Below are 13874 nucleotides of genomic sequence, written 5' to 3'. Positions count from 1 at the left end.
TGTTCAGCATCTTAGTTGTAGAGGGCAGTGTCACTGGCCCTCATATGTGGGATCTGAACCGGGGCCCTCTGGCATCCCAAGCCAGCTCTTAACCAGCGCGCCACTCGGCCGGCCCTGTTCTTCAGTCTCAGTTGTGGAGAGCGCAGCTAGCTCAGCTCCAAGTCCAGTCACCATCCGGCCGCCCGTTGGCAGCTCGCTGCCGCTCAGCTCAAGGTTCCATGTTTAGTCTTAGTTTCGGGTGGGCATAGCCCACCATCCCATGCGGGAGTCAATCCGGAAACCTTGTTGTTAGGAGCACGTACTCTGACCAGCTGAGCCATCCTGCCAACAGCTCAGCTCAGGCACAGCTCACTGGCCCATGTGGGAATCGAACTGGTGACCCTGTTGCTCAGAGCTCGCACTCTTAACCAGCTGAGCCACTTGGCTGGCCCACCTGTATTGTTACCACCAGTGATCAAATTTCACTAATAAGATATTCAAGAAATCAGGATTTTATTTACTTTAGAGTAATTTTACTTAAAATTCACAAGAAATTGAGCAGGAAGGAAGGCAGTATAAATAAGTATAAATGACACATTTTTAAGTACAGTTAAACCTTGCATTACAAGTGACTTGGTTTGCAAGTGTTCCGCAAGATGAGCAAACATTTCTAATACATTTTAACGTGGTACACGAGCGATGTCTTACAATACGAGTAGTTTGTTTCTGGAACAAATTATGCTCACAAACCAACGTAATACTGTAGTTCTTTAAAAACCTAAATGAAGCCTGTTTTTAGGACCAATTTAGTTAAAGGGCAGTTATTATAAGCAAACAAAGTACCTGGGGACGTTCAGCGTGATCTCCCCGACCACGTTGGATTTCCCTACTTCCACCACCACTAAACATTTGGTAGCTAAAGCTCAGTCCGTGCCTTCTTGTGTTTTTGCCCTACAGAGAACAGAAGTGCGATGCTGTTGGTAGATTCACCAAAGCCATGGATGACGGCGTGAAGGAGCTGCTGACGGTGGGGCAGGAGCACTGGAAGCGCTGCACAGGACGTGAGTGCGGCTCGCGGGAGGTCCCGGCCAGGCGGGGCTCGCAGGAGGCGGGGCAGGTTCTGTTTTACAGCCTTTGTCACACTGGGGAACTGTACTGCCTGAGAGAAAGGCATTTAGTGACCTGAAGTGATGACCCTTTCTTCTCAGCCCGAGTTAAATTAACAGACAGTTGGCTCGAACAAAGTCACTTCAAGAACTCTCATAGAAAACGTCATGTTCGCTTAAATATTTCCAGTTATTTGGAGTTTTGTAATCTATGGGAAAGTAATCTTTTCTGCTTGTTTAGAGGGCTTGTGGTTATTTTTAATCTCACAATTTTACTTTTTAATCTTTATCCATTGATAAGATGTTATATATTTGACTGAGGCCCTAATTTTTAGGAAAATCTGTGTAATTGGTAGTAGAAAACACAAGATGAGTCAGACTAGCAGCACTGTCAGTTATGGCTTCCTGCCTGCTGTTTCCATGTCCTCGACTTCCGGTCCCCATCCCTTCCCTTTGGAGACTGCCATTCTGCTGACCATGTTTCCTGTATTCCCCAGGACCATACAGTTCTGGTGTCACATAGGCCAGGATAGGGATGAGGCGTCCAGCGGCGGGACCTTCCCGCAGCATCTGCCCTGTTTCTCCCTGAGGCTCAGAAGGCTCCACAGCCTGACCACTGTGGCGTAGCGTTCACGCAGATCCCGGCCTTGGAGGACCGGGAGTTTCTCCCCGCTGTCCATCCATGCTGCCCTCACTGCCAGCACAGCCTTCTGGGTCCCAAGGAGAAAACAGCCCTCCTTGTGGCTGGCCTGTGTTAACCTCAGGAGGTAAAGGAACTGCTGGTGTGTCACTAGAGCCTGTAGGAATCCTGGCTGTCTGCAGTTATTTTTAAAAAATAAAAATGGCTTCTGCTTTGAATTATAAAAGTAATACATACCCACTTTTAAATTATATCAGTATTTTGATGCTCAGCATAGGAAGGAGGTTAAATTATCTGTTTTTGTAAAGATTTATTTAAAGGTGGTATTTTTCCTCCAAATAATGGAAGAGAATCAGAATTTGAAGTCAAAAAACAATTTTAATGAACAAGAAACAATGTGGAGTGACTTGTGGATGAATTATTAAAATAGTAGAGCAAAGTTAATAGGAATTCTGAAATCTAAGCCCAGGACTTGGGAATCACTGGCCTACAGGCCAAATCCGTCTTACCTGTTTTTGTAAATAAAGTGCTATAGGAACACAGCCATACCCATTATTTACATATTATCTGTGGCTACTTTCATGTTATTGTGGCAGAGTTGAATAGTTTCAACAGAAACCTGTGGCCCCACCAAGCCTAAAATATTTATTGTCTGACCCTTTGCAGAAAAAACAAGATCATGAATGCCTCACACTGTCCTCTATCATCCACATATTTTATATCAATGAAACCCTTGTAGTATATGGCTGTTCATGCCTGAGGGCAGACACCGGAAGAATAACAGCTGTTGCTTTTCCATAGCAAAGGAATATGATGCTGCATCCTTAAGACAGAGCTAAGCTTGAGGAAATAATGTACACAAGTACAGCACTAGAATTTGTTTCGATTTGCCTCAAGGAATAACTCGTGAGCAAAAGGGGAGTGACACTTCTAAAATAGAAATGAACTCATTTCATTTTTAAAACAATTAATTTTAGCTGTAAACTCTTATGAAGCCAGAATAACAAATCGATTAATTCTGTATGTTCTTGGAAAGCTATTTCCTATTTTTTAGAAATATTTTAAATGAATGAGTACAAATGTTGAACTTTTTTAAGGATATCACAAAAACCTGAGATTATGATTTTTTTTTAAAGAATTAAATCCCTATGTCTAACATCTCGTCAACTTCATGTCTTATGTAACCAACCCATAAAGCCAAATTTATGAAATAGAGAAATATCGGCTTAAGGCTGCTCTTTTTGCGGGGGGCGGGTTGAGGCACTTTGCTTAGGATTCGATTTGGGCATATCTTCTTATATCTTCACTCTCACAAAAGAGTTTTTAAGAATCCTCATCTGCAAACTGAGAAATCTAACACACTCCGTGTGGTGAAGCATATAGAACATGTCTGATACCGAGTATAGAGGCAAAAACTGAGTTACAAAATGGTAAACAATTTATTAAAATCAAACTAATAAAGTTTGAATTTGTGTTTCCTGATTACTGCAGTTTATGGACCATACTTCAGATTTCTCTGGCCTAGACATTTGAATTATTTTAATTTTTTAATACTACATTAATTTTTCACATGCAGATAATTTCTTTTGGAAGACAAAGATGTGTTTAAAGGGACTATATACAGATGCAAAGAAAACAGCCTAAGATGCAGAAACTTTTCTCTAGGAAGTTCTCCAAAATGATCCTACCATCCCAGAATTTCAGCACTAGAAGGAACCTTAGAGATCAGTTAATCTTCTTGTACAGATTCTAAAATCCCTCCTCCCTGGTCCTGTGAAGTTTCACTACCTTTTTTTTCCTCCACACTGTGTTGCTTTCAGCTTTGTTTTGTAAATAACCATTCATACATACATAACACAGTGGAAAAAGCAGCGGATTTGGAATCACAAGTGCCAGAGCCCCTATTCACTGGCATGTGAGTCTGGGCAAGCAAGTTTACTTACCTGGTCCTTATTTTCCTAACCCATGAATTGGAGATGGTGTATCTGCTTCTGGTAGGGGGGCCATTGTGATATTAAGCAGGGCGGTCTGTGTGGAAGCTCTCTGTAAACTAGAAATTGCCTTCTAAATGACCTTCCCATCCACTTTGATTTCATTCGGTGAGTGAGAATGTGGGCAATGGTGGCAGTTGTTAATAATAGCATCCACCATTAATTGAACCACCGGTTAATTACAAATTGAAAAAAATCATTAATTAAAAAAAATCATTTTATTAAAGGATATAGACTTTTGAATCACTTCAGATTTTTTTTATTATAAAAGTAATCTCTTAGAAAGTAGTTGAAACCCATTTCAGTTTTTACTCAGAGGACTAGTTGACAGTTTTTTATTTCTTCTCTTTTAGCATTACCCAAGGAATATCAGAAGATAGGAAAGGCCTTGCAGAGTTTAGCAGCTGTGTTCAGTTCTAGTGGTTATCAAGGTACGTCTTTCTTTCTTTCCTGAGCTTTTCCTGTCTTACTCAGACTGCCCCCTTCAGGCTCGTGTGGACAAACGAGCTCTGCAGCTATTGGCATTGACACTCAAAACCGGCTGGGCTGCTCCACTCAGGACTTGCAACCTCACCTTACTACTTTCGAGAAAAGTGAAGGGTTGTTGTTTGTGTTTTCTTGCTAGCTTCTTTGCCCTTTTTTGCATCGCTCTTGTGTCTTTATAAAACTGGTGGCTGTTATATGTAGCATTCTGCCTTTGCTTTTATGTCTTGGCCAAACTGAAGTCAAGTCTTCCCATTACAAAGCCAGATCTCATCAAGGCCATTTGGCGGGAAAAATTTTTACTAATAAACTCATGTTGCCATAAGTCTCCCCATAGCTTAACAGTTGTTTTCAGTTTATCCCACATTGTATATTTTACCTGAGGTATTTCAAGTTCATTGTGTATTTATATCGACAACACTTGAGAGAACAGGTTAGCTGTTTTCCTTTATATTTTGGATTATGTTTCCTTAATTTGGCCTATGGAGCAGGTAGGAAGTAAAAGTATTTGTCAGGTGAGTAGTACCTATTAAGTTTGAGTATATCCTGTCACAGAAATGATAGAATTTGTACTTTCACCAGGGTATTCGTCCTGATACCCAGGAAAAACAGATCTTCAGATGTCAGTTTTTGAGTATTTTCAGGAATAAGAAACTAGCCAAAATTTAGGACCTAGGGCTCCCACATATGAACTCAAGTCCCCAGCGACTACTTTCTCCCGTTTCAAGTGAAGGTCAGCAGCATTGAGAACTGTGTCTTACCACGTCTCCCTTGGTACAGATGTGCTGGTATGTTTGGGCAATGCTACACTCTGATCTTGCAATAATGCAAATGTTTTCCGTTCCTAAGGAAATCTCGGATTATATTAACTATAACTGTCCATGCTCCCTTTACTAGTCCATGTACTAACATTGGAACAGTAGAGACTATTAGCATGGCCCCTGCACAATTTCATGAAGCATTTCATATTCTTGTGGATTATCATGGAAATATAATAAGTTTTTAAAGGGTTACCTATGGGAGAAGAAGGGGACAGATGTGGGAGCTAGACTTCTGATCATATCTTTTTTTGTAGCTTTGACTTGGAACCATGTGAATGTTCTACATAATTATTAGAAAACAAATTTAAATTAAAATGTTAAAAAATATCATAAGAGGCAAAAGCAAAAAAAAACAAATTATTTGATACATAAAGATGAAGGTATAACCACATAAAGAAGAATTACTTCAAATCACCTAAAACATTATGTTTTGACTATATCCCTAGTAACAGGTGGCTTATGGTGTAAAAAATGGCAAAAAATTTTAATTGTTTTCAGTAATCACCTGGTTAGCAGTATAATATTGGTATTGTGATTCTAAAACTTCCAAAACTGTTTTATATGTTATAGGGTAAAGCAAATATGTAATTACGTTACTGTCATTAACACTAAGATTTTAAAATAAAAGAGATAAATGTAAAAATCAAAAGTATAAAAATATATATGGAAAGCCCTGTCATCCTAAATTTGAATTGGAAATAGCAATATGAGCTCATCATGTGTTTTCCTCTTTTAAAAATACTACAATTTGCTGTGCTCTGTTCACCGAAAAGGCCTAGAACCAATTTTTCAATCCGGTAGGAAGAAACACCCCCGCATCACACATGGAAACCTCTAAATCCCGTGTTCCAGCACAGTGAGCCGGGCTCCTCTTTAGCACAAGAACTCTGATGAGCCAGTTTGAAGAGCCTGTCACTGATGGCCAGTGAAGAAAAGATCTGAGCATTAGTGCAAATAATTCCTGTGGGATGAAGCCTATCAAAATGTTTAAATCCATGTTCAATGCAATGACACTTCAAAAAATGTTCATCTTATTTACCTTTGGGTGTGGTAAAGGATCAGCTCATTCTGAAAGCTGTAAAGAGGAAGAATCAAGCATTTAACGTGCTTTTCCTATTCCTATACCTCAAGGTAACCAAAAAGTTAATAAGGGAAAGTTTCTCTTGATAGAAGTGTTTCCGCTACTAAAGAAGGAGTGATAGAAGTGGAATAACACCATTTTGCAAAACCATACTAAAACAAAGATCTAACTGATCATCATCTGTGGCTTCTAACGTCACACAAAATACAATAGAAATAACCAGAAATTGTGTCATCTGAATCTGATCAAGCCTCTAGATCTAACAACTGGTGTAAAGAAAATACAGGGAACAGAGAACTATGTTATCACAACAGAGACAATCAGCAAAACCCAGACCGGGGGTACCAACGCAATGACCTGGTTTCTTCAACACACCCCAAAAAGAAATTTGCAAGAAAAAAAAGAAACAGAGAAGGAACCTGTAGGTTTAAACACATCAGCTTTATGCCGTGTGGACCTTTCTATGTCCTGATTCAAGCAGCTAGCGTGAGGCGCCAGGAAGCTGCACACTGCTCATTTATATCAGGGACAGTTGTCTTAATTGTGATACGGTATTATCCTTATTTTTTAAAGAGCCCGTCTAGGTAAAATTTATACATGAAATGTTATGTGGCCAGTGAGAGGGGAAGGTGGGAGTGGATAGTATAGGTGACAAAATACTGGCTATGAGATGTTAACTGGGAAGTTACATGATGGATAGATGGGGATACATTATACTGTTTCTCTAGTTTTGAAAAGTTTGAAATTCTCTATTATAAAATGTTTAAATAAAATGAATGAAAAGGCAATATAACTTATAACCACCGATATAACTGTAATTAATGGCTTTCAGGTGAAACCGATCTCAATGATGCAATAACAGAAGCAGGAAAGACTTATGAAGAAATTGCCGGTCTCGTGGCAGAACAGGTATTAATATAACCATACAATTCATATTAAGACTTCATGCCATCTAACCTACATTAATTTAAAACCTGCCTTAAGTCAGCCTTTCCAAATGGCTATATCCTCTTCTATTCCTGTGTATCTTTGTCAGGGGTCTTTGGTAATCGTGTTTCTTAGGTCAAGCTAAAGTGATGGATAAAATTGTTATCGAGAAATCTAAATGAGTGCCCTTCCAGTGTCCAGGGCTCGGATCCGTTCTTAGCCATCAGGGCTCAGAATGTACAGGAAGGAGCGCTGCTCAAGTCCCTGTTGGGACTCTCAGCCTCTCTGAACCCGGGTTTGCCCACCTGGTACATGGTGACAGTGGAGTTGACCCTGTAATGAGCTCAGGATCCAACAGCTAATGAAGAGAAAGCACCTGTTGCAGCCCCAGCACCAGGCAGGCCTTCGGCACAGCAGGTGGCATTTATTGGCATCTCTAGTAGCCCCATCGCAGTTCTTTTCATAGATAACAGAAATAAGTTCCTTTAAGGGGAATGATCATCTAAGTTGTTTCAGATCCCCAAATTAAAAAAAAAAATTTTTTTTAGATGACTTTGGAAAATATGTCGGTGCACGTGCCCAGTGCACACACACTCGTGTGGTCATTAACTACTCTCCTGGTACTTGTAAAAAAGATGTCTTTTTAGAACTGTGCTTAACATAGCTATTAAAAATGATAATTCAGAAACATGAAAAATGTTTAAGCTGCCACTTAAAATGATTACCAGATTTTTAATACTTTTATATCCTCTGCTAAAATTTAAACATTAAACTGTAAATCTTACTTGCTTGTATACAGTCTTAACTAGTATTTTTTTCTTCATAGTTTTGTATTTTGGGCCACCTTAAAATAGCTAAATTTACCAACCAACTTAAAAATTATCTAATGTTTTATCATTTTCTTTATAACCTGTGGCTGAGAATATAGTAGTCTTAGGGATTATTTTCTCATAGGAGAACTAAGCTGAATGCATAATTTGGCTAATATAGTCCTCAGGTGTAACAGTTTTCTTTGATTGATTGAATTCCTCAGCCAGTAACAACCCACCTGTGTCTTGTTCTAGCCAAAGAAAGACCTGCATTTCCTGATGGAATGTAATCATGAATATAAAGGTTTCCTTGGCTGCTTCCCAGATATTATTGGCGCTCACAAGGTAACTTGACTGTAGAAGTTTACAGAAGACGGCACGGGTGAATCAGGACCTACACGCACACCCACCTGCATGGGCCTCACCTTGCAGCACACCCTGGAGTCAGGAGACGCTTCTGGAACCCACTGGAAGTGCTTGGAGGGTTTAAATAGCAAGGTCCCATCACATGTTTGGGTATAAAGAGTAGATTTTAGTCTCTTTTATTTTATAAAAAGGCTGTTTTGAAGGAACTAAACATATGAAAAGTATTCCTTTATGCATGTAGTTAGGGCAGGTATCCAACAAAATAATCATGGTGTTTGAAATTCAAAGCAATGAAAGGAATAAACTTTCTTTTATCAGTGAAACTCCTGCGCTAGTTGGACAAGTCCTCAAGACCCTTCCCTGTCAAGATAAAATAAGATATTCTGTCCATCACCCTAATGATAGGTTTCTTAATTAAAATTAAAATGATCAGTGTTGATTTCATATTTATCTATATTAATAAATGGAAACTATACTTCTCATCAAAAAGACATTGTTTAAATAAAAATTGGCTTAGGGTGTCCTCACATTTTGATTCTTGTTAATTTTTTCTCTGTTTCAAATGCTGTGTATTACCTCAGAATTACAGGTATTTTATCAACCGTCATAGTCTAGGATATTGCAGTGTACTTGCATTTATTTGCAAACTCTGTACAGAGGACTGGTCTGTGATCCTAAATACCTGGCATGTGTCCACTTTAGCATTTGGCGTTGTCATTGAAGTATCACGAAGAGGTAGCACAGGTAAATAAAAGCCTCTGTGCAACTTCAGATAACTTAATATAAAACTCAGAACATTTTCTTTATCCATTCATCCATTGATGGACACTTAGGTTGTTTCCATACCTCGGCTGTTGTAAATAATGCCACATGACTATGGGAGTGCTCTGTCTCTTTAAGATAGCAATTTTATTTTCTTCAAATATATACCCAGAAGTGAAATTGCTGAGCGAGTAGATCTTCAAGATTCTCATCATAAGAAAAAGAAATTTGTAACTGAGGGTGATGGGTGTTAACTAGACTTATTAGTGGAGATCATTTCATAGTAGATACATATTTCAAATCATGTTGCACACCTTAAGTTAATACAGTGTTACCTGTCATTAGATCTCAGTAACACTGGAAAAAATAAAATTAAAATCTCAGTAAAAGAAAACCTCAGGACAGTTAGCTGGTTATAGGAATTTATTCACCGAGTTGTAGTTGTAGACATGGAGTCTCATTTATGTATGAAAGTAGCGGTTTTCTTTCCAGACAGCACTAAACAATGAGCAGTGTGATGATACTGGAGCGGGAAACACTTGGCCGCTTTTACAACTACATCATCTAAGTATTAATTTAAAAATTGAGTCGGTGCTTCTTACAGAAATCACAGTAAAGTTCTAGCCTTTCAATCTGCCCACCTACTAAGTGCCAGCCTGTAAAACCCTCCACTTTAGTACAGAAGAGACAGAGTGCTGTGTGTACCGTGTGCACGGGCCAGACCGGCCCTCACCCACTGCCTCAAAGCCCTCTAACGCCTGTTTTCCTTTTGTGAACTGCTCGTATCCTGGCAGTGGCTTATAAATATAGAAATAGAGTGCCCTGTGGCTTTCTATTCTGTTTTAGCATAAATAGTGTATTTTGGCTTAATTACGTTTGTTTGGGTTTTTTTTCAAGATCTTAACCTTTTTGCTTCCAAGTGCCTTAAAGGAAGTTACACTTAGATAGTTTTCCTGTGTTCTTATTTTGTGGTGTCATTTTCCTGTCTTACAGCAAGTCAATTATAAAAGATGTTGCATTATTACATTGTAAACTGATGACTAATCCTTTAGCTTTATTTTACTGATACCATTTCGTTTATATTTCACAGGGAGCAATAGAAAAAGTGAAAGAAAGTGATAAACTGGTTGCAACGAGTAAAATCACCCCACAGGACAAACAGAACATGGTGAAACGCGTCGGCACAATGTCTTACGCTTTACAAGGTAAGACAGAGGCTTATGTGTAGCTAGTAGGGATTGTTTTCCCCAGAGAAGTTGCTATTCTCCTTGCTGGAGAGAAATCCAAATGTGAACAACAGTGAGATAAATAAGAGCTGATTTAAAATGTCCTCATAAGCCTCTTGTTTGCAGGATCCCAGTGTTAATGAAAATCTGTAATATTTATTTACTCATTCACACATTTACCTGACATAACTATGAATGACAGCTTGATTAAACTTGTACATTTTTATTATTTCTTAGAGACAGTGAAGATTCCTTTCAAGCTTTTCATATCAGCACCTATCATAATGTTCTAGGTTCCCAAATTTAGGTTTTAGCAATCTGTAACCTCCATGCCCCAGGACCATGGAATACAAAGGGCGTTTGGAGGTAGCATTTAGGTATAGTTTAACTGTTAGTGAAAAAGAAGATATTGGAGCCAGCCGAGTGGCTCAGTTGGTTAAGAGCGTGAGCTCTGAGCAACAGGGTTGCCGGTTCAATTCCCACATGGGCCAGTGAGCTGCGCCCGAGCTGAGCTGTCACTGAGCTGCCAACAGGTGGCAGGTTGGCTCAGCTGGTGCTCCTAACAACAAGGTTGCCGGTTCAACTCCCAAATGGAATGGGGGGCTACGCCCACTCGCCACTAAGATTGAACACGGCACCTTGCGCTGAGCGGCACGAGCTGCCGATGGGCAGCCAGATGGTGACTGGACTTGGAGCTGAGCTAGCTGCACCCTCCACAACTAAGATTGAAGGACAACAACTTGGCTGTTCCCTTTACCCAATTCCCCAATAAAATCTTTAAAAAAAAAAAAAGATGAATTTTTACATATTTGAGTGTTTTCCAGCATATAGGAGCAGTGAACGGATTTTTCCTGTTTTGGTGGATAGTTAGAATATTCATGGGCAAAGGAGAAAAGGCTAGGATGTTCTAGTACAAACTAAAGTACACAAAATAATGGTACAGGGTTATGTCATTGGCCTTTGGGAATAAAACGTACTTACAGGTTATTAGGGAATAAATGCTGGTGATTGTGGAGGGCCTTGAAAGCCAGGCAGAAGAGTGTAGACTTGATGTGGGCATTAAGAAGCCATTAAAAGGCTTTAATGAGAAAAAAAGGTCAAAGGTTTGCTAGTTACATGGACAGATTGGAGGGGCAGATGTCAGTCAGACAGCCCAGCCAAAAGAGCACAGCTCCTGTAGTCTGAGATTCTGAGGACCTGAGGAAGGTGTGGTGCTGGGGGAAGAGAACGGTGCATGTGTGCAGGCTTTTCCAGGAAGGACCTTCAGGACTAGGGAATTAATGGGAAAAAGAGGAGAACGTGCGAAAAGATTTTCAGAACTAAGGCAACTAGGACAGAAACAGGGAGACCTGATTGCAGATATGGGTTTTGAAGAGTTTGAAATAGGGGATTTGATACTGAGCTTGTGTTTGAGGTTATCCAAATAGGTATATGAGAAGCTTTGTACAACTTCAGATAATGTAATATAGAAGTTACCTTTTGGTAGGAATTGATGCCAGCATTTAGCTTTCTAGGCCCAGAGTATGAGGGAAAGGCAGATGAGAGGTGATAAAGAAAAGGAGGTGAGAAGGACGGCCTCTCTGGGTTGAGAACCAGTGAGGGTGGTCCTGACAGACACATATCGATAAGGGATTCATTTGCTGAATTGATACATCCAGCAAAGATGAAGAACAGGCATCTGATCCTCTGGCCTAGTCCAATGGCCCTGGTGCCATTACTGAAGCGGGCGTTCCACTGCGTCTGCCCTTCTGCCCAGCCTTTCAAAGCCACCTCGAGAAGCCTCCTGAGACAATCGCTGTGCAAGAAGGAACATGGCCGGGCCCACCAGGTGCCTCGCTAGGTCCACCGTAAACAGACTTGAACTAGAGTCTTCTGTAGAGAATACGACCAACTCACTTTTCTGCTCAGTTTGTCAGAACAGGTGTCCACATTTGGATGATATTCTGTATTGGGTTTCATAATATTTAATATGCAAATCAACAGAAATCATCTACTGGAAAGTGTCGTTTGCCGTGAACTGTTCAGGTTATTTTTTTAGCCTCTTTATCAAGTGATTTGTCAAGAGCTGGCCCTGCTCTGACCAGTCAGACTAAGTCCGGTTGACGATCAGCCGGCGAGGAATCGTAACAAGCCCAGAAAGCAAGCGCTATCGTGTGGAGTCTGGTGGGGAGTGACTGACGTCTTGGTTTTGGTTGTAGCTGAGATGAATCACTTTCACAGTAACCGGATGTATGACTACAACAGTGCCATCCGCCTGTACCTGGAGCAGCAGGTGCAGTTCTATGAAACGGTAAGTCGGCCTTTCTCCCCGGGAGGGGTGCACATGCAGGTGAGGACAGGCTCACTTACGTGGACCATGGAGAGTTAGTCTGTTTCCATTTCTTAATCCTGAGTATTAAACCAAAAGAGGCTAAATACTGAGCAGGGCTTAGTTTAATCTTTTAATTACATCTGTCTTTTCCTTTTTGAATGACACTGGATTAAAAAAGGCTTTCTTTTGAAGAAGAAGGGGTACCGGATGTTAGTTGGGAGGCCCCGAGAAGTCCTTATTGTGTGGTTCCTTCTCCTCCCCCACAGCCTCTCTGTGCTCAGGGAACACTGCTGAATGAGATGAGGTCACCCTGCCACCCCTGCAGGCTCAGCTGGGGAAGGAGACTGGCACCGCACAGGACACCACAGGCAGCCTTTGTTTGTGAATAAGGTTTCACAGTGTACCAGAGGAATTGCAGAAAGAAAATGAAAGCGTGAAACCTTAAATATTTTCATTCAGAAAACAGTAGTGAAAACGTAAACTTTTGTACCTCTGAACAGTCATTTCATTGTGTACCAGAGTGTACAGGAAACGGACCTGGCACAGGGCTCTGAAGACAGGTTCTGTCCCTTTAGAATGGACCGTGTGTTGGCTGCCATGTTTCTTACTAAGCTCTCCACTGTTCCCTCGGCATTGTCTCACGTATGTTCAAGGTAATACAGGCAAGCCCCAGACTCACATCCATGCATGTGTCATCTTAGGACTAGACACTGCTGGGGATGCCTGCCTCCGACAGCAAATTCTGGAAAGCTTGCTGTGACTGGCATGCTTAATGCATATTGCCAGTGGTGTGTTGGACGCAGTTGGTTTTGGAGACCAGTCTACAGAAGGAACCCTGGGAAGCAGCATTGCCCCTCACAGGGCGGCCCCTGTGCTGCCCGCTGCCCGCCTGATTCACTGGTGCTGTGGGGTGGTTCCTCTCGCCTGTGTTGGAACAGCAGGTTACACGTGTTCTGTGGGCGAAAGTGACTGGAGGACAAATCCCGAAATTCTGATAATGTTGATTTGTTAAATAATTCTTAAGCCCAAGTGAGATTTAATTATTAATGACATTGTAATTCACAGTAGGACACTATTTAATCGCTGTCTTTGTTAGACCTAACATACGTTTTATGAGAAAGTAACCCTTAAATTATTAAAATTTGCGTGTTTGTTCGTGGAGCAAACAGTTACTGTATCCTAAGCACTGACTCCAAATGCCTAGGATCCAAGGATGACTAAGGCACCTGTGTCCTCAGGGAACCTGTGGTCTCCTTAGGGAGACATAGGCACGTCATCATAACTGCAGTGGGGGCTGACGCTATAGTATAGTATAAGGAACGTATGCGCTCCCTGCCGGTTTGTAGTGGCGTGACTGGGGAGGGTCTCAGGA

At 40.9% G+C, this 13874-nt stretch overlaps 1 protein-coding gene across 2 annotated transcripts in view; it reads left to right on the top strand.

The window, feature by feature from the left end:
- The window catches only part of SNX9 (sorting nexin 9), a 97243-nt gene that overhangs the window by 81289 nt on the left and 2080 nt on the right, over positions 1–13874 (top strand). The window contains exons 12-18 of one of the 2 annotated variants that reach the window (XM_019644196.1): positions 937–1040; positions 4070–4147; positions 6934–7010; positions 8093–8182; positions 10056–10170; positions 12390–12481; positions 13022–13155. In XM_019644196.1, the coding sequence (XP_019499741.1) occupies positions 937–1040; positions 4070–4147; positions 6934–7010; positions 8093–8182; positions 10056–10170; positions 12390–12481; positions 13022–13155 (690 nt within the window). The remainder of the gene's footprint in view (positions 1–936; positions 1041–4069; positions 4148–6933; positions 7011–8092; positions 8183–10055; positions 10171–12389; positions 12482–13021; positions 13156–13874) is intronic. The other variant, XM_019644197.1, reaches the window with a different exon arrangement.

The sequence above is a fragment of the Hipposideros armiger genome, unplaced genomic scaffold (genome assembly GCF_001890085.2).
Source record: "Hipposideros armiger isolate ML-2016 unplaced genomic scaffold, ASM189008v1 scaffold_86, whole genome shotgun sequence".
In the NCBI taxonomy this organism is placed as follows: Eukaryota; Metazoa; Chordata; class Mammalia; order Chiroptera; family Hipposideridae; genus Hipposideros; species Hipposideros armiger.
This window is presented reverse-complemented; position numbering and strand designations above follow the sequence as displayed.